Source organism: Delphinus delphis, chromosome X (assembly GCF_949987515.2).
Source record: "Delphinus delphis chromosome X, mDelDel1.2, whole genome shotgun sequence".
NCBI classification, from domain to species: Eukaryota; Metazoa; Chordata; class Mammalia; order Artiodactyla; family Delphinidae; genus Delphinus; species Delphinus delphis.
The window spans coordinates 15,082,991-15,107,747 of NC_082704.1; the positions used below are offsets into that span (position 1 = coordinate 15,082,991).

A 24,757-nucleotide genomic window follows, 5' to 3' on the forward strand; every position below is an offset into this window, starting at 1 on the left:
CCTAAGCTAAATGGCCCTAGAAGGTTCTGCCTGTGTTGCTTCTGCCTCCGTTTTCAGCTGTCACTTGAGCTGTCCTTGATTTGGGTTCACTCTTTGTCGTTTTTCACCCAGGGCAGAACTGAAGGTCTAGAAATCAGACAACAGAGTTGGTCAAATATGCAACTGGAATATTTGTGTGCAAAATAAAGGCGGCGTCCCAGAGGGTGGCTCCAATATTCTGCAGTAAATTTCACAGACTTTGACTGTTTCTGTTTTCCTCTTTTTGTTGTTGTTAAACCTCAACTTCCCTTGCTCATTGGGTTGTCTCAGAGGTTGAGGCAATGTGTGAGCGATTGCTATGCTTCTAGGGTTGTTTACTGAATGAGTGTACTATATCGGTAGTCCATAAAAAATACTTTTAAAACCTCTCCATACGTGTAATTAAAAAAAGTAATATTCCCATCTTTCCACACCAAACCTTAATTTATTTTCCTTCGTCTCCTCCAACTCCCTTAACTTCTTTTTATCTAACTTCGGAACTTTACTTACCTCCTTTGTATCTTTTAAGGTTCAGTGCCAGTACACAGGAGCACAGGTGCATGGTAATGCTTTCTGTTATGTTTTTAGCATCCTCCGTAACTTGTATATTCAGGGTCCCCTTTATTCAAATGCATATTCTCCTTGCCTCACCAACCCCACAAGCTCTAGCTTATTAGATGAACGGGATTTTTCTCCTTTGCCAAAATATTTGGTGTTCTGTCTCCTCCCAGGCTTTATTTTTGTAAATATGCACTGATTTCACCTTTATTGTAAAGTCGGCCGGCCTACTTGATATGGAGATGAGTCTTACTGGTTTCTACTTCCCAGGGTCCCCTCTGGAACCCTTCTTATGAATAGGAATCGCGTTGACAAGCACCAATCTCTTGGGCACAGTGGCTGTTTGTAATGACGGCCGACACATGTTGGCCAAAACAATTTCACCCTTGAGTGATTTCAGAACTGGCTGGTGGATACCATCTGGTCCCAGTGATTTATCTACTCCTGGTTTGTGATTAGATGCAGAGCATCGTGTTTACCACTATTTGATCTAGTACCTCTGACCTGCTGAGTTCAGTGTTCTGGTTTGGGAATGCGAATCTCTTTCCAAGACAAAGAGTTCATTCAGTCTCTTGAGCATCTCCTTTTTAGCCTGTGACTGTGATTAAGTGGGTCCTCGGATGCTCTAAATGGCTTCCTCTCTTACTCTGTTGGCTTTGCGATCTCTTGCAAGTGGCTCCTGCCTAATTTTTATTTTGTGTCTAACCTTCTATGCCTTTGGGGCTTTTCTCCGTACCCAGTCTGGGACTAGCTTTTTATTTCATCGATGATACCTTTACTTCTTTTTACTCTGGCCTTTTAGCCATGAGGAAGGTTCTCTTCTCTCTCTCTCCAGCCCTGTCCTCAAAATCTAAGTGCTTGGGAGCACTTACTCTGAAGTAACAATAAGGAAAGGTCCCCCCCTCCCAACCTCGTATTTTCAAGCCAGTCTCCAGGCATCTTGCTTGTTGTTTACTTTCTGAACCCTTTTTTTCTCTCCCTCAGTAATGCCTGGTTCTGTCATAGCTTCTTACTCTAAAATGGGCCATGTAATTTTGAACTTTTCTTTTCCTCTCCCATGGCGTTGTTGAATTTCATAGTGCTGGGATCCCCACTACACACTGTTTATCCAGTTCTTTGGTGCCTAACTAACTTCTATATACTACTCAGGACCAAGGCCAGGGTATCTCAGGCCCCGTCCTCCCCTCCCTCCCTGCACACCCCCACCCTATGGAAACATTTGTTCAGGAAGCACTTTTCATCTTTCCAAACCCTGCCTTCACATCCTGGCAGGTGAGTATTATGTTGATGAGTTTTCCTTTTCTCACTCATGTCTGTAAATTATATGCACAATTGTGAAGGGGAAATGCAGGGAAATGTATGGCCCCAGTCTAAAACCTAGTAGAGAAAGACCTATTTGACAGAAATATTACAGAAATAAAGAGAATAAAAGGAGGTGATCAGATGATAAACTGACAGACGCTCTGAGGTCGATATACTCTCATCAGCAACATCAAAAAATCAGCACTTAAATGCATCACGATTGTGCGGGGCAGCTGTCATTTCCATCTTTGTTCTCCCTTTCTTTGATGTGATAGGGAACAAACTCCCTTCATCTGGGGGTCAGTGTTTTTGTTTGTTTGTTTTTATTTGATACACACTTATCCTTAGATACTCTAAATTTCTGAATCATCCACCTTTATTTTATAGAGCAGAGTGTTCTTTCAACAAAGTGATTGGCTATTAAGAACTGATCATTTGTCAGGATAGTGCAGTTAACATAGTATGTACTCCAGGCACATGCGTTTTTTTAAAAAGTAAGTTGCATATTTAAGTAAGTAAATAGGAGTGTCTTATTTCAGTCTTTTGTATTCATGAGTGCAGGAGTTCTAGAATGCAAATGATTCATAGTTTATTTGTAGAAATACTTGGATGTTGATGCAAAGTTGATTCCTCAAAATATTAGGCTGGGCTATGTGAAATTGTTGAAATTTCACCCTTTTGACCTGAAATAATGGCAACTTCATATGAATCAACCTTTATTATTTTTTTTGTTAATCTCCAACTTTATAACAGAGCCACTTCAAAACTTAAAGAAAAGATCCTCTAGTCTGTAATCCCAAAGTGATATTGCTATAGCCTGAAGTTTTACCAAGGGACAGTTTTGTGTTTGGGCTAAATAAAGCTAAATTGCTGGTTATTTCTGTAATTTTTAGAAGCAATGCTTCTTAAGACTACTAATAATAGTAGTAATAATCACAACAGGAAAACAACACTCTTCCCTTGATTAAATATAGCTGAACCCTGAAGCATAGAAAGGACCTCCCTTCTGAGGAATATACAGCCATTCCTCGGGATTGGGGTGGGGGGTTGGTTCCAGGACCCCGCCCCCCCAGGGATACCAAAATCCATAGATGCTCAAGTCCCTTATGACCTAGTACATCGTTCCATATGCTTTAAATCATCTCTAGATTACTAACAACACCTCATACAATGTAAATGTTATGTAAGTGGTTGCTGGTACATGACAAATTCAAGTTTTGCCTTCTGGGACTTTTCTGGAATTTTATTTATTTTTTAAAATACTTACCTAATTTATTTATTTGGCTGCGCTGGGTCTTAGTTGCGGCATGCGGGATCTTTTTTTTAGTTGCGGCATGTGGGATCTAGTTCCCTGACCAGGGATTGAACCCGGGCCCCCTGCATTGGGAGCACGGAGTCTTAACTACTGGACCACCAGGGAAGTCCCTAGAATTTAAAAAAAATACATATTTTCTATTCACGGTTGGTCGAATCCACAGATGTGGAACCTGTGGATACAGAGAGACGACTGTATAGCATCTTTTGATGTCAGTATTTATAATAATAGCTACTATTGAGTGAGGCCCTATATAGTTTAATGCTTATATTGTATATATATTATATATAGTTTGACATATATAGTTTAATGCTTTCAACGATAACGCTTTCAACGAATCTATGAAGTAGGTTCTGTTTTTGTCCCTGTTCTACAAAAGAAGTGGTCTAGAAGTAAAGAGATCAACCCAAAGTTGCACAATTTAGTAAGCGACAGAATTCAGTGCAAACTCAGGTCTGTGTAACTCCAAAGCCTTGATTCCTTCCGTATAACATGGTGCCTTCCTGCCTCAAAGACTCAGAGCAAGTACTGTGTGTAGGAAGCTTTTCAGTTTCCTTTGTTTGAGTTTCCTGCTTGTTGTGACTTCATTCATTTGTTTTGTAATGAACTGGTCTGACTGAGGAACCTTGGTGATGGGGAATAAAATAAGCTGAAGCTCTAGGTTCATTAAGAGCCCGATCCTTCCTGTTCCAAGTTGCTGTTCACTGTGAGATGAAAAGAAGCTTGAGTTCTGTATGCTATTCCCGGGCTGCCACATTTGTCAACACTATTATAAGAGTTTTAGCCAATAATGCATCATGTTTTTTTTTTTAAAACATAGGCTCATTATTTTTTTTCCATAGGCTCATTTTGTAATAATCCCTTAGGTAATTTCTGTTTACATTTGCGGCCACAGATCATGGTAGCACAGAGGTTCATCTCACAATAATGGGAACAATGCCTTTTCATAAGAGGATACCCACCATTTACCCATACCCACTCAGTCATCAGGCCAAATGGAAACCCAGAAAGTCAGACTTGTGTCACTGAGCACCTCTTGGCGTGTATGTTTATGAAACTTGAGATTGAGCTGTGGTTCTTTTCCAAGCTTACTTAATTATGGTCTCAGAATCATATTCTATGATTGAACTTATCATACCATAGTAGGGTTAAACTTCGATATGATTAGTTGGTCTTTTTGTATTGGGCTGTATCCATTGTAATATATTCAACCTAGAAACGCCCATGGGCAAAAACATAAGTATTTTTTTCAGATCACCCGGTCAAACTCATTCTAACTTAAGCTGTTCATTTGCAAAAACCAGGGCTTATAATGCTGGACATTCAGCTTTTGGAACGGCCTTTCCCTACTACATTGAAACTGATTCCAGAATGTGATTGAAAATCTTTCACCATGGTAATGCCTATGCTCCTGTAACATTGGCTCTTATTTGGGATCATGCCACCTTGGCTCAGAGTTAAAACATAAGATTAGGTAGGTGTTTTTTAAAAATGTGACCTTGCACGGTTTATGATCCTATGAAAGGCAAAGAGGACAAAGTAAGCTATTCTCCGTTCTTTCATATTTCTAGTTACCAATGCTCATTTAAGTACAATAAAATGTTTACTAATTCAAACAGGTAAGCACAGCACCGCCCAGTGTTATTTTTAAAACAAGACAGACATTTAGTGTCGCTTGTTGTTTGTTCTCATCCTCCAAGACAGTTTAAAAAATTGCCTCTCGTGGGTTACTGTGGGATCTGGAAAGACTAGGAGCTTGTGCAAAATATAGATGTGTGTGTCTGCAAGGAGAAAGTTACTTTAGTTTTTACTTTCCTTTGAAGTACCTTTAAGTATATTCTTAAAATACATCCTAAACCACATACCATTATTCATTTTTCACATAGGATAAAACATCTTCAAGGAGAGGAGCCGAAAACAAGTATATTAAAGTGACTTATTCTTTTCTGGCAAGAAGTCCTGGTATGAAATTGGGTCCTTGAATTTTCCAAAGGAGGCTGTATTTACTGACCTTCTTTTCTAAGAAGGGCCATTTTAATAATTCTTGCTCGCACATCAAAGACTTTTCACAATAATTATAGTCAATAATTGCAGTAGTAATGCTGTGTGCCATCTGCAGGCTCTGTGTAGTGGAAACTGGATAGAAAAACGTGTCCCTCTGCTTGATGGGAGTTACCGTGAACTTGAGGCCCTGGTGCCAGATTGCCACTAGCATCAGCTTTAGGTGGTCCTGCCACTACTCGGCCCTGGGTCTCATACCAGCTTCCTTTTCTTTCCCTTTCCCTGGGCCCATTTCTCTTCAGTTCTTTCTCTCTCCCTCCCCTACCCCTGCAGCCTGAACCTCCCCATCCCCCATGGTTGTTGCTCATCCTAAATTAGCTGATGGGTCTTGATGCAGACTCACATTCCCAGACTGGAGGAGTAATTGGAACTTCTTTGGGATCAGATATTTGACCAAATCAGTTGCTTTACGAGTAGTTGGCCCATGACCCAAAAGATTTATGGAAAGCAATTGGATATTGAAATAATGAAACAGGTACTTACTCTCCCATTGCTCCAGGCCTTTGAAAGCTGTCTGATGTTTGGAGTTTGTGAACATGAGGCCTCCAGACTATCTCCTGGCCAGACTCTGATGCTCTGGTACTTCTCTTAGGTCCTGTGACAGACACCATTCTATAGTGATTCCAGTGTCAGCCCTATGGCAGCAACCTTCCGGTCTTCGAGGCTCAAAGCAGAATGGCCTCTCTCCTTTCATCCCCACCCAAAGCAAAACACGGGAACACGCAACCCCTTTATTCTTAGTTTTCTGACGGTTCTGCAGGAAACAGGGCCAGGGTACCTCTGATGCACTAGTTGCTTTCTGGAACATTCATATCTATCTCTGTGGCTCTGGGGTGACTAAGAGGACTCTGATCTGGCCAGCCTATATCTGAGGATGGTCAGGAATTAAATAGGCCAGTGGGGGCTTGAATGCAGAGCGAACGACTGGTTTCTCTCTTTTCCTCGTCACTTGTTGGCAAGGTCAATCACTTTTCCATCTTCTTCTGTAACGAAGTAAATTTTTTTGTGTGTCATAAATAAGTAATCACATTAATCTGTTTAGTGCCCAAGATCTGCCCTTATTTTTCCCTTCTCTTAAACCAGAGGAAAATGGTAGATGGCTGGCATGACAGCCCAGCCGAAGAATTTCCTAATTGATACCTTACATTTAACTTTAAGTACCTTTTTTTTTTTTTTTTTTTGTGGTACGCGGGCCTCTCACTGTTGCGGCCTCTCCCGTTGCGGAGCACAGGCTCCGGACGCGCAGGCTCAGCGGCCATGGCTCACGGGCCCAGCCGCTCCGCGGCATGTGGGATCCTCCCGGACCGGGGCACGAACCCGTGTCCCCTGGATCGGCAGGCGGACTCTCAACCGCTGCGCCACCAGGGGAGCCCTAAGTACCTTTTCATCAGTTTCAGAGCCCAGAACAAACAGGGATTATTCCTAGCACGGTAGAGAGGAATTATGAAGTCTCTCAATTCCTTTGCTCTTTGGTTTGTCAGTCACTTGAGGGCATAGAAGCTCCTCTCCTCTGACCTCAGCTGCAGGAGTTGGATGGGGTGTCACGCCAGTGATTTATTGACTATTGGAATATAAGGTTCGGGAAGCTCATCATCAAGGGACCAGATTTAGATCTAGAGACGTGTAAGAAATTGAAGCATGAACATCGTCTGAGAGATGGCATTTTTAAATTAATTTGCGTGTTCAGTGACCTGATTTGTCAAGCCAAATAAGTAAAGCATTTGTGTGAAGTTTTTCCTTTGTGGATTTTGCTTTATTGACCAAGAAAGGCAGCGGAACTAGATGCCCAAGGAATTTGCTCATTGCAAGATTTTGCTTTGAGTCCAAGCTAGTACCTTCTGTTAGTTTTGGATAACTCAAAAAATGGCCACGGCATATCTGGCAACGTATAGATTATATTTGAGTAGATGAATCTCTCCCAGTTTGTCCAAAGGCACCTCCTAAGGCACATCTGTTGATGCCCCCAGTGTAAGAAGCATGGGCTGGGTGGATTTGCCTGGGATAGTGTCCCCTCTCCTGTCTTTCGAACTTGAGTTGTTTCTAGATGAGATCAGAAGACCTCAGAGATCTTTGGTCGGGGGAGGGTGGAGGAGTGGCGTGATTCAGAATATATACATTAAGAGGGAGAGAGAAGAAGCCTATAGAGCAACAATAAAATCCACTTCTGTTCATCTTGTAATTTTCAAGAGGGTGGAGACCGAGCCTTTTGCCTTTTCTGCACCGAGGAATGGCATGTAGCACGTAAGAGGCACTGGGCAAATACTGCATTAAGCACCAACAATTTTTTTTGTGTTGTCAAATTGGGCCAAAGGTTAGTTTGGGAGAAGTGAACCAATACTTTGATACAGAGTTGGAGAAAATTTTAGGACAGGGTTCCATTTGCAGATAATCTCTTGAGGTGGAATGGTTGAAGTAGTAAATGTACTCAATTTTTTAATCCTCATGAACAAATCAAATGTAATTAATCAACAGGTCTGATCCTAAAGGAGAGATTCTGAAAGGTGAGATTGGGGAATTGAATGGCGCCAAGGAGACGGTCATTAGAATAAATAGGGAGATGGCCATTAAAATAAATGCCAGTCAGACCTGGGATGCCTCACTTATAAAGGCAAGCAGGTAGAATGTATAATAGAGAATGGGAACACTGGAAAGTTAAGCAAACTCAATCTTCTAGGAAGGGCAACATCATTTCTGTAAGTGGAATCTGTGCTTGATTAATGACCTTGTGTTTTTCAAGGGACTAAAGCATATGTGGACAGAGGGAAACCAGTGAATGTGATCTATCTGGGCTTTCAAAAAGCTCTTCGTGGGATTGCACAGCAAGCCAAGGAAACTTAAAATAACTGGCATCACCACAGAATTGTGGGGCTATTCCATCCAATACTATGATTGGCTTTGAGGCAGGAAGCAAAGGGTTAGCGATAAATAAGTCAAGCCTCTGTATAGCCACATTAACAGTGGCATTCTCTCCAAAATTAAGATGGAGACAAATTTTGCTTGAAACTCTAGTAAATGGCCTAAAAGAGGAAATGTACGTTGAAACTTTACTTTTGGCAACAAAAATGGGACTGAATTCTAGGGTGTCTGCCCCAAGGGTGGCAGGCCCAAGTGTTAGGATACTAGATGATGGTGAAGAGGAGCTTTTTTGAGGGTTGGGGAAACTCAGCCTTGCAAAATGAGGGCTCTGCCTTTCCTCCATCTGCCTGCGCTAAGGTTGCATAACACTTTTATCTCATGCTATAAAAATTAACCCCTGTTCAACTGTGGCCCGTGTCCATGGGAAGGGAGACTAATTAAATTAAGAGTCCTTAAATGCACATCTGTATTAGAGTCAGCTGTAACTTACTGTGACCTTTAACAAGAATTTTGTGCAAGTGGGTTTTAATTAAGTACAGACTTTGAAAAAGTAACTTTTCTTTCCCCTTCGCCGTTTCATTGATACCTGGCTAGAATTTTAAAGAATGGTTCATGTGGCTTGAAATCTGTTGTTAGAGAATCATTTTTCTTTACGTGAGGCAGTGAACTTTCTTATCACTCAGGGTAAAGGCATTCTAAGTAGCCATTTGGAAAAATATCTGTGGGAGAATTCCTAATGAATGACTATGTTGTTATTTAGGTATATTTTTCCTAGAAAGTAGATTTATTAAAAACCTATTCTCACACTGTATTCAGGAGGGAGGAATTTTAGGTATGTCATGAAAGGGGGAGTAAAGAGAAGTTAAGGAGGGTTTTTATTTTTCTAGTTACCCAAGCTGAAAAAAGGCATAAAAAAGGAGAAAACAATGTTAAAAATGTTCGTGACCCACACGACCCGTGACACGCATATAAAACGAAAGGCATTAATTAATGTTTGTATTAGCGCCTCCCCACCCACCTACTGCATTTTCTCCTACACTTGGAATAGACTTGGTACCCAGCTGTTGACCCTTTCCAATCTTGCTGTGAAACCTAAATGGCTGTGGCGGGTTATCTTAGAATGGGGCTCCTCGGGGTTTCTTTAGAGATGATTAGGAGATAATCAGGAAAATCGCTCCCTGTTGGAAGTCTGGTGTTCCGTCAGACCCCTGGGAGAGGGGGACAGGAGCGTCTCCAGTGTTTTTCTGAGGATGCCTTCCTCCTCCACTTTCTCTGAGGTCTGATGTGGTTGCCCGCAGGAGACTGCTCTCGGGGATCATTGTAAGAGTGTACGCTAGGGGTGCAGAGAAAGGACAAGATGCTGGGGGCCAGCATCCCTCCCATCCCAGGAATCCCCGTGACCCTCTGAGCCTGGTCTCTTCACTGTCTTAGAGATGGCCCTCACGAGGCCTCGCTCTACCAGTAATTAGGACGCTTGGCTTGGGTACCTAGGTTCCAGAAAGAAGTACTGTTGGGCACCAAAGAAAAAAAAATGTCCTAGCCAGTGGTGTTTCCCCTCTAGGCTACATTTTATTTGTAGCTGAATTTGAAACAGGCGTATTTGGACTCGGGCATTCTGTTAAATGACGAGCTCAATGGAGATCGGAAACTAGTGTTCGAGAGAAACTCTCAAATGATGCTACTCCAGGTATGTGCACCTGAATCACTGACAGGAGAGATCTTCATTATTTGTAAAACAAGTAACAGAGCTCCTTCTTTTCCTGCTTGCCCCTGTCGGGGGCCCCCGCCCCCAAGTCAAGTCACCAACACATTTCCGGGAGCCTTTTATTAGCTTAGGTAGTATTTACTGGATCCTCAGAATTGTTGAAGAGATTGGGGTTAATCGCCAGTATTATTATTCCTGTTGAGTCCTGGACCGGGACGAAGTGGTTGGAAATGTGCAGAATAGATACAGTTGCTCTACGTGCTCTAAAGTGATGGTAACATAAGGTCAGAGTATGCATTTCAGGTCATTCACTCAGTTTGGTTGATGTGCCTTTCTTCAGTGAACCTTTGGTACAGTTAAAATGGAGATTGAAGATTGTCAGATAAAAACTTTGGTTCATAATTTGCTTATCAGTATAAAGCAATAAAAAGCCCTGCTTGATTTCTATCTCAGGTGGATTTTAAAGCTGTTGCAAGCTCACTGAAATGAAGTGCGGGGTTTGAAAGTAGCAGCCCTGACTCTTCCAACGACACTTAAACGAAGTATTCTTAGGAAAATATAATAGAACTGATTTTTGAAATGTATGTGTTTCTGATTGGCCTTCTAGCCTACCTTGCAGGATTAGTGGACCTAAAAATAATCAGTAGCAAAGCCCTCCAGAGCTGTATTTCGGAAAGGTTCTGCAAAATGCTAACTGGCTGCATTTCCCCTACTGATTGGTAGGTGATCTCAAATCATACATCTCCATAATGACTGTAATTTATGTGCTTTATTATTACGGTTTAGGTCAGAAGGCTTCAGGCTTTGGATGTGCATAGCACATTACATGCAGTCATTTCACTGCTGTTTCGCAAGGGAGGAAGGATGGATTAATGTATACATTCCCTCATACCCCTGGGATTATTAAAAACCTTTAGAGATTTTCTTTCTTTGTTCCCATGAAGCAGAGCATTGTATATTCCTCCTGGGGTTCTTAGATAGCTTGGAGGGGATGGAGTTATACAGCAACCTGCATTTTAGCTCATTTTGTGGCTACACGAATTTAGATCTAGAAAGTGAACGGAAACTATTTTGGTAACTCTTTAGACCAACGGCAAGGAATTGTTTTACCTTCAGAACAAATAAAAATTAGGAAAAGAGTAAAGTAGCAATCGAGGGATTAGGAAAATTACTGCAGCAAGTAATAGTTTGATGTTGCTCCTCAATATTAGAATTACATCAAGTGTTTGATGTAATACTGATGAAAGCCCCCCCCACGTATTGATCCTTTTTACTTTGAAAACTGAAGCTTGCTTTTTTTTAAATTTTTTTTATTTTTTATTTTTTTTTGGCTGCGTTGGTTCTTCGTTGCTGCGTGGGCTTTCTCTAGTTGTGGCCAGCAGGGGCTTCTCATTGTGGTGGCTTCTCGTTGCAGAGTACGGGCTCTAGGCACTCGGGCTTCAGTAGTTGTGGCTCGCGGGCTCAGAAGTTGTGGCTCGTGGGCTCTAGAGCGCAGGCTCAGTAGTTGTGGCACACGGACTTAGTTGCTCCGGGGCATGTGGGATCTTCCCGGGCCAGGGCTTGAACCCATGTCCCCTGCATTGGCAGGCGGATTCTTAACCACTGCGCCACCAGGGAAATCCAAAGCTTGCTTTTTAAAAAAAAAGAAAAAATAAAATTTATCTTAGAAGGGTTAGATTTACAGAATTTGCGAGGATAGCCCAGAGCTTTCCTATACCCCAAACCCAGTTTCCCCTATTATTAACACCTTACATTTCTGTGGTACATTGTCACAATTGATAAACCAATATTGATGCATTATTGTTAACTAAAGTCTATATCTTATTCCGATTTCCTTAGCTTTTTTTTTACTAACAGTTTCATTGACGTATGATTCATATCCCAAACAATTCACCCATTTAAAGTATACAGTGGCTTTTAATATACTCACAGAATTGTGCATTTATCACCAAAATCAATTTTAGAACAGTTTCATTATCCCAGAAAGAAAGCTCATATCTTTTAGCTGTAACCCCTCCCTTACTTCCCATCCCCCTGCCCACCACCCTCCCCTCTCAGCCCCAGGCAACCACTAATCCACCTTCTGTCTCTATAGATTGACCAAGGCTGGACATTTCATGTAAATGGTATTATACAATATGTGGACTTTTGTGAGTGGCTCCTTACTTAACATAGTATTTTCCAGATTTCACCATGTTGGAACACGTTTCAGAAGTTCATTCCTTCTTATGGCTGAATAACATTTCATTATTCAGATACACCTCATTTTGTTTATCCATACATTGTTGGACATTTGGCTATTTTGAATAATGCTGCTGTGAACATTTGCATGTAAGTTTTTGTGTGATTTCCTTCATCTTCCCCTAATGTCTTTTTCTGTTCCAGGATCCCAGCCAGGGTACCACATTATGTCTCGTCATCGTGTCTCCTTAGGCTCCCAAGGCTTTTCTTTTGAAGGCCCTTTAAATAAATGTCTGTACTTACTTGTCATCAGTTCCCCATCACTTATGCATGCCACTGAACTCCTAATTGATAATGCTGTCTTTTCTGGCTATCTTTATTCTCCTAAATTCTGCCTCCAATAAGAAATTTCCCTGAAGTAGCTGGAAGAAAGAAGGTGCTGCTCTCCTGGCCCCTCTGCCTCTCCTAGTACAAGTCATCAGAAAAGTCTCTTTCTGGAGAACTTCATTCAGTAGCTTATCGGTATAATAGATGCTCTTCATTTTTGTCTTGGTTTTGTAATTGCACTGTATTCATAATGCTTCCTTCTTTACAAAGGGCTTCTTTAAGAGCCTACAGTGAATCATGTAGAGCTGGGACTCAAACCCATATTTCTTGCTCCCCAGATCAGTCTCTTCTCCCCAGACTACCATTAGACCTACAGAATAAAAGACACAGATAGTATCAAGTATTTGGAAGCTTTTTAAATTCACTTCTTTAAAACCCCTTGTCAAGAGCTAAGTATCCATAAACTTCACCAAGGAGGTAAAAGAATTATATGCTCAGAACTACAAAACATTAATAAACGCATCGAAGATGATTCAAAGAAATAGAAAGATGTCCCATGCTCTTGGATTGGAAGAATTATATTGTTAAAATGGCCATATATCCAAAGCAATCTACAGATTTAATGCAATCCCTATCAAATTACCCATGACATTTGCCATAGAACTAGAACAAATAATCCTAAAATTTATATGGAACCATAAAAGACCCAGAATTGCCAAAGCAATCCTGAGGAAAAAGAACAAAGCTGGAGGCATAACCCTACCAGACTTTAAACAATACTACAAAGCTATGGTAATCAAAACAGCATGGTGTTGGCACAAAAACAGACATGCAGCTCAATGGAACAGACTAGAGAGCCCAGCAATAAACCCACACACCTATGGACAATTAATCTTCGACAAAGGAAGCAAGAATACACAATGGGGAAAATACATTCTCTTCAGCAAGTGGTGTTGGGAAAGTTGGACAACCACATGCAAATCAAAGCTAGAACACAGCCTCACACCATACACAAAAATAAACTCAAAATGATGAGACACCATAAAACTCCTAGAAGAGAACAGCAAAACATTGTCTGACATAAATCGTACCAATGTTTTCTTAGGTCAGTCTCCCACGGCAACAGAAATAAAAGCAAAAATAAACAAATGGGGCCTAATGACACTTAAAAGCTTTTGCACAGCAAAGGAAACCATAAACAGAATGAAAAGACTGGGAGATAATATTTGCAAATGATGCAACCAACAAAGGCTTAATTTCCAAAATATAAAAACAGGTCCTACAATTTAATAACAAAAAACCAAACAACCCAGTTAAAAATAGGCAGAAGACCTAAATAGACATTTCTCCAAAGAAGACATACAGATGGCCAGCAGGCACATGAAAAGCTGCTCATCATATCTAATTATTAGAGAAATGCAAATGAAAACTACAATGAGGTACCACCTCATACCAGTCAGAACGGCCATCATTAAAAAGTCTACAAATAATAAATGCTGGAGATGGTGTGGAGAAAAGGAAACTCTCCTGCACTATTGGTGGGAATGTAAATTGGTGCAGCCACTATGGCAAACAGTATGGAGGTGCCTCAAAGAAGTAAAATTAGAGTTTCCATGTGATCCAGCAATCCCACACCTGGGCATATATCCAGAAAAAGACGAAAACTCTAATTCAAAAAGATACCTGCACCGCAGTGTTCATTGCAGCACTATTTACAATAGACAAGACATGGAAGAAATTCAAGTGTCCATCAACAGACGACTGGCTTAAGAAGATGTGGTGGATATAGATAATGGACTGTTACTCAGCCATTAAAAAGAATTAAATAATGCCATTTGCAGCAAACGTGGATGGGCCTAGAGATTATCATACTAAGCGAAGTAAAGTAAGAAAGAGAAGGATAAATACCATATGATATCACTTATATGTAGAATCTAAAAGATGACACAAATGAACCTATTTGTGAAACAAAAACAGACTCACAGATGTGGAGAACAAACTTGTGATTGCCAAGGGGGAAGGAAGGATTGGGAGTTTGGGATTAGCAGATGCAAACTATTATATATATAGAATGGATAAACAACAAGGTCCTACTCTATAGCACAGGGAACTATATATTCAATATCCTGTGATAAACCATAATGGAAAAGAATATGAAAAAATATATATATGTGTGTGTGTGTGTGTGTGTGTGTGTGTATATATATATATATAAACTGAGTCACTGCTGTACAGCAGAAACTAAACACAACATTGTAAATCAACTCTACTTCAAGAAAATAAAATTTTAAAAAACACACACAAAAAAGGAGCTAAGTTTTCTCCAAATCCCTTTCTGCATGAAAGGCCATCGCAAAATCGAATCTCTTACATTGGCAGTTTTCCTAAGCGCTTTCCAGTCTGTTATTCTCCAATGTCCCTCACTGCAGCCCCCACCCTTAGGGTGCAGTTTGTGTGTCTCTTCTTTACCAAAGGCATTTGGTTGCATTTTTGGTAAAATGAGTTGGGCTACGGAGAATGCTTGCTGTCCAAATCGTGCTGGTGCTGGCATGCCTGGGTTTTCTGCATTGTCCCATAAAACTTTCTGGCTGCTGTTTCCTCCATTTAGGACTCTGGAGGAGTAATCCTGAAGACATTTACTTTATCTCCTACAGGTATAGAAAGCTGACACCCTAGCGGTAACTACAAGTATTCCTCTATCATCATCTCCCCCAAAATGTGTGAGAATCTGAGAGACATTTTCTTGGCTTCTACTTGGACTTCAAAATGAAGTTACAGATAAATTGGGAGATTGGGATTGACATATATACACTAATATGTATAAAATGGATAATTAATAAGAACCTGCTGTATAAAAAAACAAAGTACATGTATGCTTTAATAAACGTATAAATTGGGTATAGTGGTGTATCAGGGAGCATCTTATTATAAAATACGTTAATAATGTCCCTTTACTCGTCTTTTACATGACAATGACAGAAAATGTCCTGTTATGTAAAAAAGACATGAATCTGGATGTTATTTTAAATGCATCTTCAATAAAATATGAAACTAAGCTGAAAAAAAAATGAAGTTACAGTTAGAAGTAGTTACGTTGATAGTAAATAGGCTGGCCTGAGAATGTAACCACCATTTATAACATTTTCTATGGGCAGGTGGGTTATGAGTAACTGGAAATAAATGGACATTATCTGCACCCCATCTGTACATCACAGCCAGCCTTTGGTGAGAGGAAGAAATGAAATAAAATGAGAAAGCACAGTTCTACAGATTGCCCGCCGCAGAGCCCTGTTAAAGGATGGACTAGATTCCTCATAGTCAATGCCTGCTTCTTTAACTATTGAGTTGAAGTGCTTCAAAAAAAAAAAAAAAAAAAAAAAAAAGGAACCAATCCACACACTCAGCAGGATTGAGTAGTAATTTATTGTGATTGTCTTTGTTCAGCTTTGAAAAACGAAGGCATTGATATTAAGACTAAAGGGAAATTACACAGAGCTGGTGTGACTGAAAAAAGTTTGGCTCTTTCGAGTGATTTTTTTGTTTTTAATGCCACAGAGTTAAGCTTTAAAAGCACGCTTCATTGACTCTCATCCAAGCCTCCGACGACAAGGCTAAGGGACCTTTTTTCTTTTGAGGGCCACTGACCCACAAAGAAAAACCCTAATCGAGGGCCATGTACAAAAAGCAACTTAATTTAGGTGCTTTCTTAGAAATCCATAAAGCCTTCAATTCACCTGCTTTTAAAATTAAGAACAGGGAACTCTCAACAAGTATAACAAACAAAAAAGTCCTTCGGTTTCACATTATGTGCAGTTAGAAGAGGTGGAGTGTGGTGAGAGAGAACAGGATGAGCAGAGTGAAAAGAGAGTGGAAAGCAGACAGAAGAGGGTCATGGAGAAGAACACAGAAGGTCCCGGAAGCAGGAGGTTGAGTTAGCGAAATAGAGGAGGCAAATGATGGTTGTAGATCAACCCACTGTTGACTCAAACCATTGGATGAACTTCGATTCCCGGTTCTTCTGTGGCTCTAATGCTTCAGCCTTTCAAACTAGAATTCTTCAGGAAGGGTATGTATCAGAATCCTCTAGGGCCACCCCGCCCCCCTTTTTTAAATGCATGAGCTCACCGCTTCCCCTGCAGTGGCTGTCATCTTCCTGTCCCACATTGGATCCTGTCGTCCCTGTGCTCAACGCTTTCAGCCTAAAGAACAAATTGTGACATCCTTCTTAAATAAGAAGTATACAGGATCACCAGGTTGAGAGGTGATCTGCAGAGAAAAAAAGCATGTCTCATTCAGACACAGCATTTTAGAGGCAGTCTCCAACAGGCAAAATGGAATGTCTTTCCATTGATACGTACGCCCTGGCTTTTAATCATAGAAATCATTTTTGGTGTTACAGTAGAAATATTCAGGTTTTAAAAATCAAATGAGTTGCTCCAGTTCTTAGTACAGTGCAGAGCTGTAGTTTCATTTTCAGATGCACTTGTCCCCTTTTCCTTCCTAGTAACTTCTCATCAGCGGAAACTGGTTATGGCACTGAATCCCCACTGGCCCATGTGTGGCTTGGGATTTAATTCATAAGTGTGTCTTGGACAGGGCCTTTGGCAAGAATGCCAGATTACATTTTCAAGGAATGCTTTTTAGAAACAGACAGAATACGTGGTGTATGCAAGGCTCAAATGGGCAAAAGTGGCCCGTTGGTGTGGCTTGTTTGCACTCAGGGGAAGATGACTTTGCCAGCAGAAACATTACCCAGGTATCTACCCCGTTGTCACCCTTTCCACAAGGCAAGCCTTTACCATTAGACAGAGTCTTCCTGTAAAGATCTTATCTGTAACATGGAAGTGGACTCTTTTTCCTTAGTTTTTGCCAAAACAAATAAATGTGCTTCAGTGTTCAGATATCAGCAGGTCTCCCGAAGGTCCTGCTGAGGGCCCCTGGTGGGTAGGTGGTGGGTGGAGTGCACGGGCCTTTTGTTTAGCTGCTGGCTAGTTCAGTCGGTCACCAGTAAAACTTTAATTGCTGTGACCCATTTTTGAAGGGTGTTTGTTCAGTGCCCAAATTTTAAACTCTCAACATCTAGCACCTTCTTATATGTAGACAAGTATTCTTTCCTTTTGTCTCTTCGAATTTTCTGGCTTTAGGTTCTGTGTGTGTGTCTGTGCGTATGTGCATTGGAGGTGCAAAGAAGGGTGCTTTTTTCCTTGGTCATAGATGCCTATTTTGATAAGATCCAACGAATGACCCTTTCGTTTATTGTATGTGTGAACCATGTTAAGATTAGGTGAATATAGATTCGCTTCCAGACTCTGAACTGTTTTGCCTTGGAAATTCAGTGCATTACCACAATCGAATCTTTGCAGGGGCTTGAAAACCAGCCTGTGATTAATTTTAGCCTGTGAAAATCTTAAAAAAGTAGCTGCTCTCTTATTATAATTCATGTACCTAGTTCTGTATGTCCTAAGTTCTCATTGTGAGCATTTCAGTTAATTTTCTTCGTGGTGTGTGAGAGTGATATGGACTCTTTAATACAGCTACGTCAAGTACTGTACTAGTTGGGGGTCCTTTGTATTACTTTATGTATTAAGATTGTGTTTGGGGAGATCCTCAACCCTGAAACCAGGAGACACCTGGATATCTCTTTGTTCATTAGGTGTCCCAGTACCAAAGGCCTGTTGTGAACGTGTTAATCCAGTCAAGAGGCAGTTCTGGTTTTGGTTGTAACAAGGTGTTTCCAGAAAACTAAGCTTCTTCCACTAATGAGATCTAAGATGTTCGGCAACCTCACAGCTCTAAACTCCTTCACATTCTTCCCTGTGCCTCCCCCCAGCCCCACCGCCTTTGTTAGAATTATCGGTTGACCAAGGGTTTCAAAAATGCCAAATGAAGCATTGAGCAGTTTCTGGATGAGGAAGTTATTTGAAGAATGTTTCCCTTCTCCCCTTCTTTAAAAGTCCTTTAATGCTACGTATCCATTTTTGTCTGGCAATAACACTCTCCCTACTTTTGAATTGCCAGGAAGGAAGAACGATCAGGAATATATCTGATTATGTAATTATTTGCATCTGTGCAGTTGACGGTACTAGTGTTCGTCAAATAAATTGCCAACACCATGTTATTTGAAATCCACCCCCTCCGCAAAACTACTTTGGTATCTGTCCGAAGTGAAGGCTTATTTCCTCTAAGCGCCCACAGCCAAGAAGCAGCGATGGCCGTCTGCTCCTGGCCCAGTCCATGTCCATGATTAGTGTTGTTAAAAAGATTTTGCTCTTCATTCCTGCTCCCTTGATTTATTATACACACTTACCATTGATAGGTTCATATGTCTTCAGTATACGCCTTCCTGAGTTCCTGAGACCTTAGGTCTTTTCAGACCCCTTTTGTCTGTCATGGAACATGAACTGCAATGATAGAAGGAACAGTGAAGGTGAATTGGTATTGTATTGGTGTGACTAACGTGATAGTACCTGGTGGGGTTAGTTTTGAGTGACGCCGTATCTCTTGGTCATTATGAGGGAGAGGCGTGGTCTGTTCAAAGCACAATTTTTGGTCTTTGACAGAGGAGGAACAGGGCAGAAGCTCTCCAAACTCTCAGGTCCAAACCACAAACAGAATGCCGTTGGTGTAGGGGAGGCAGATGGTCTGCATGTCTTTGACATTTTCTTGGCCCTTAGGGCTACCTAAAGGCGACATTTACTGGAAGCCATTCATCTGTATTTGGACAAGTGGCTACACCGCACACGATCATAAAGGTCAATGTTATAGTGTCTAACATCTGTACAGAAGATGCTGGACAAGAAAATCTTAAAACCAAGAATCATTTAACGTCCCCCTTTGTGACTTACCATCGACTCAAATCCCAGCGTGGACTCCGTTCTTTCCTCTTGGCTGACAGCTCCTTGAAATGCACTTACCCTTTGCTTTATTCGCCACATCAATTGCTTATATATTTGCTCAGCTTTTGGTTGTTGTCACATATTTTACAAATCATTCTTCATTTAACGGTACCCTCTCTTGCAGTGTAAACTCTCAAAGCTAGAACAACGATGTCTCATTTGCATGACTTGCACAGTAGGTAGCATAAAATCTCGAAGAATTTATGCGAGCCTTCCGTTCATATTGAATGATACTCTCTTTACTGGCCACACCGATTTTTCCTGTATGATAACAATCTTCCTGATTGGAAAGTTCTTTTGCCTTTTGGAGATGGCTTCATTATCTTATTTTTCCGAGAAGGAAATCAATATTTTCAGTATAATGAAACTTTTTAGATAACGCATAATGCCCGGGCCTTTGCAGGAACATCACGGAGAGAAATGAAGCCAAGCGTGTGCACCTAAATCAGACTCTTCCGTTTTGGACTTGATGAATGATGACGGAGATTGATTGTCCTACATTTTATCTTCCAGGTGATCATTTGAAGATTTGTCCCCAGGGTTATACCTGCTGCTCCCAAGAGATGGAGGAGAAGTACAGCCTGCAAAGTAAGGATGATTTCAAAAGCGTGGTCAGTGAGCAGTGCAATCATTTGCAAGCTGTCTTTGCGTCCCGTTACAAGAAGTTTGATGGTATGTATTGGAACTTTGGTCTACGTAAGTGTAGATATTTGCTTTGTTCTTGAATTCTTTTTCTTTCTTTTTGCCATGCGGCTAGCAGGATCTTAGTTCCCTGACCAGAGATTGAACCTGGGCCACAGCAGTGAAAGCGCTGAGTCCTAACCACTGGACCGCCAGGGAACTCCCTTGAATTCATCTTATACCTTTTAGTCAAGTCAGATCTATGAGCTGCCAGTGAAGTTCGTACAGTTGCTTTTCCCAAGTGCCTTTCTTCTCTCAGTGTTCAAGTTTTCTCCCAAGAGGCTCTCCTGGCTGGACCCCAGGGGCAAGTTAGCCTTACAGCTTTATTGTAGAATCCTTCCAGATACACTAGAATCTGTACGGTATGGTAGCCATTATGGAAATATGGTCACAAGGAGCCAAAAAAGAGATTAAAGTAGTTTAATTTAAATGCTTTCATTTATTTTCTTGGGTGAACACACAATAGTGTTGTTGACACAAGTCACTAAAGAAAAATCTTCCTAATAAAAAGCAGGCATCTGAAAACTTAGTCAAAATAACCACAGAGATTCTGCAGATGCTGGACTTCAAATTAAATTTCAAAATGGATCCCTCAAAGCCAACTAGAATTCCTAGAAGCCCTGTAGAACACAGGATTAATGCTCATGCCGCAGTGACCACGCGGCAGTGACCCAGAGGTAGCTGCTGGGCTCCAGTCTTCATTAAGTTCAGCACCATTCCTGGCCTCATTTTAGCTGAAGCTTTGGTCAATCCACGTTAGAGCCACAAGAAAACCTATTTCAGTCCCCTGTGCCAAACACAGATTTTCACATGCACACTTTGTTTTCAGAGTGAAGAAATAGACAATCTGAGCCAGAAGAGAGGTACTTCAATCGTATCTGAAGCAATGTAATAGATGACAGACTTTCAAAATGAAAGTATGGGGTCCAAACACCTCAGGATTCCTTTCTCTGGTGCTGTTCACTCAGTTTGCAGGTCGTTATGAAGTAGATTTAATTTTAATAGGGATGATTTCCTTTGTACCTGTTGTAAAGGCCATTCTAATTACATAGTACCTTTGAAGCATGCTTTTCCTGACATTCTGTGGTGAAGAAGTACAAGGCAAATTTTTGAGACGTGAAATGTCTTTGAGCATTTCTGCAAAGGGCTCATTACCATGGTGAGAAGTGGGATTAAATTAGATTTGATCTAGCTGATAAGGCAGCTCCCAGCTAAAGAACAGGTTGTATTTCAAATGTTGCCTTTGAGATTCGTTATTTGAAACTGATAACTGATTTAATAAGTGTTAGTCGGTTCCCAGGCTGGACGACAAAAGCATATATATATATATATATATATATATATATGTTTTTTATAAATTTATTTATTTTTATTATTTTATTTTTGGCTGCGTTGGGTCTTCGTTGCTGTGCGCGGGCTTTTCTCTGCTTGCGGCGAGAGGAGGCTACCTACTCTTTGTTGCCGTGCACGGGCTTCTTGCAGTGGCTTCTCTTGTTGTGGAACACAGGCTCTAGGTGCACGGGCTTCAGTAGTTGTGGCACGTGGGCTCAGTAGTTGTGGCTCGTGGGCTCTAGAGTGCAGGCTCAGTAGTTGTGGCATGCGGGCTTAGTTGCTCCGCGGCATGTGGGATCTTCCCAGACCAGGGATCGAACCCGTGTCCCCTGCATTGGCAGGTGGATTCTTAATCACTGTGCCACCAGGGAAGCCCCGACAAAAGCATATTTAATTTGTAATGCAGTTGAACTAAAATTTTCCAGGTAGTGTACCATTTATTGTGCCCATTTCCCCCAATGCTTTGTATGTGGAGTTGTGTTTAGTCTTTATCTCCTTTCCCTGGATGGATGGAAATAATTTATGTATCCATATATCCTGTTTATTATTCTATAATCCCCAATGCACAGGCTGTTAAGTATGTTAACACCACGTGAAGATGAGTGTTATTGGCAAAAGACATCTTAGACCACCTCTGTCTCTTGGTCACTAAGTTATCAGTATGATTATTGAAAAGAATGGTATTCTCTTGACTATGGCGTTTCTCATTCAAGACAGTAACTGAAGCAATTCTTTTTCCTTTGAGGAGAAAACTTAGAGAGCTAATCAGACAGTCATCTTTGAAAACTTGAGATGCTGATATTTAAAAATTACCACTTGGGGGTTTAATAATGGGACTTACAAGGGAAAATTCCTGCTCTTGAGAAATGGCTAGCGTGTCAGTAGCAAGATACAGTGGAGATGAGGCAGCTTCCAACCTCCAAGGTCACTGCCTCCAAATCACCCCATTTCTTCTTAGACGTGTCTCCTCCAGGTGTGGAGTGCACAGACACTTAGTGATTTCTCTTCCCAGTGGGCCTGGTAGTTTCACTATTCTTTCCCCTTCTCACTCCCCATGGTTTTATAGCATTACTCATGTGATTCCAGTGTGTACTTTTTAAAAAGCCACACAGAGAAATTTTATCAGTAAGTATTAACATGTTTTTTTAAAAAAGGACAGAAAGGGGCTTCCCTGTTGTTGCAGTGCTTAAGAACCTGCCTGCCAATGCAGGGGACACGGGTTCGAGCCCTGGTCCGGGAAGATCGCACATGCTGCGGAGCAACTGAGCCCGTGCGCCACAGCTACTGAAGCCCGTGCGCCTAGAGCCCGTGCTCCGCTGCAAGAGAAGCCACTGCAATGAGAAGTCCGCACACCACAACCAAGAGTAGCCCCCAATCGCCACAACTAGAGAAAGCCCGCGTGCAGCAAAGAAGACCCAGTGCAGCCAAAAAATAAAATTAAAAAACGGGGGGGCCTTCCCTGGTGGCGCAGTGGTTGAGAGTCTGCCTGCCGATGCAGGGGACACGGGTTCGTGCCCCGGTCCGGGAAGATCCCACATGCCGCGGAGCGGCTGGGCCCGTGAGCCATGGCCGCTGAGCCTGCGCGTCCGGAGCCTGTGCTCTGCAACGGGAGAGGCCACAACAGTGAGAGGCCCGCGTACCGAGAGAGGGAGGAAAAAAAAGGACAGAAAAAGTTTCCCTTGCCCTTCCCTACCAGCCTTCACCTCCAATAAATGTGTTTAACGCTGTTTCTTTATCAGTTTCAAAACTGCCCATGAAAAATGATGATGAAACCCCAGTTTGTTTCTTCTGACTTCAAATTAGACTATGGCACAGACAATAAAGGTAGGGAGCATAGATTTAAATTTTTTTGAAGGAGTTGTAGCCTCAATGTGTTTGGCCTGGAGATCAGAACAGAGCTGGGATACTTTGCATATTTCCTCCAAGCTAGGCTTTCTGAGACAATTAACTGCTTTTATATGGTGAAATCTCAGTTGATTGGTATCCAACAAACCGTAATCCTCAAGTGGGTGCTGCATTTATTGATTGATTTTTTTTTACATCTTTATTCGAGTATAATCGCTTCACAATGGTGTGTTAGTTTCTGCTTTACAACAAAGCGAATCAGTTATACATATACATATGTTCCTATATCTTTTCCCTCTTGCGTCTCCCTCCCTCCCACCCTCCCTATCCCACCCCTCCAGGCGGTCACAAAGCACGGAGCTGATCTCCCTGTGCTATGCGGCTGCTTCCCAGGAGCTATCTATTTTACATTTGGTAGTGTATATATGTCCATGCCTCTCTCGCTTTGTCACAGCTTACCCTTCCCCCTCCCCATACCCTCAAGTCCATTTCTAAGGTTGGCAATTATGACCTGCCAATAGTCCACAAGGCCTAAAGACGATGTTGAGTGAAATTGTGTAGGGGCTATGGTGACTCTTAGAAATTCAAGAGTAGAGTGCTTTGGTCAAAGAATTGTCTAAGTTTTTATAAAAGTCAAACCCTGGGTTACTGATGTGAACGGAAGGGAGGAAGTTTGGCAGAGTAACAAGATGGCGACTGGAGAACCAAAATGGGGCAGCAAGGTGGCATAAGGAAGGCTGGGGATAAGTACTGAGGAAATAGCAAAGGACACGTGGGAACATAGGAGGTCAAAGTACTTCAGAGGAGCATCTTTTGCCATCTCCAAGCTTACAGTATAACTTTTTTTTTTTTTGCGGTACGCGGGCCTCTCACCACTGTGGCCTCTCCCGTTGCGGAGCACAGGCTCCGGACGCGCAGGCTCAGCGGCCATGGCTCACGGGCCCAGCCGCTCCGCGGCATATGGGATCTCCCCAGACCGGGGCACGAACCCGTGTCCCCTGCATTGTCAGGCGGACTCTCAACCACTGCGTCACCAGGGAGGCCCTACGGTATAACGTTGAAGTGGTGATCCTGAGCTCAGGCAACTTCATCTGTCATCAAAACTTCAGTCATGGGGCTTCCCTGGTGGCGCAGTGGTTGAGAGTCGGCCTGCCGATGCAGGGGACACGGGTTTGCGCCCCGGTCCGGGAAGATCCCACATGCTGCGGAGCGGCTGGGCCCGTGAGCCATGGCCGCTGAGCCTGCGCGTCCGGAGCCTGTGCTCCGCAGCGGGAGAGGTCTCAACAGTGAGAGGCCCGCGTACCGCAAAAAAAAAAAAAAAAAAAAAACTTCAGTCATGTTTATGAGATACCACTTCTTTCTAAGGCAGGAACAAGGTTTTTTGTTTTTTTTTTTTAAATAAACTTTCAAATAAAAATAAGGTTTCGAGGCTTTTAGGGAATTAGCCTTCTTTTACCAGAAAGCATCCCATTATCATTCTGCCTCCATGAGCTCTGGTCAGTGTGAGCGCTAGCGTTGGCATTTTGGAGTCAGTCCACTTATCTCTAAGGTCCTTTTTTGTTCTACACATGTAATTTTCTATTGTTTGTACCTCTAAAGAGACTATACAGTGTATAAACCAGTTTTGAAGTTGTAAACTCTGTGCACGTGTGTGTGTCTGCAGACCTGGCTGAAGTACAG

At 41.9% G+C, this 24,757-nt stretch overlaps 1 protein-coding gene across 1 annotated transcript in view; it reads left to right on the top strand.

Annotated features, from left to right (window-relative positions):
* Nucleotides 1-24,757, top strand: part of GPC4 (glypican 4) — a 109,335-nt gene that overhangs the window by 51,972 nt on the left and 32,606 nt on the right. Inside the window, exon 2 of the mRNA XM_060003097.1 lies at nucleotides 19,733-19,891. Coding sequence (XP_059859080.1) covers nucleotides 19,733-19,891 — 159 coding nt within the window. The remainder of the gene's footprint in view (nucleotides 1-19,732; nucleotides 19,892-24,757) is intronic.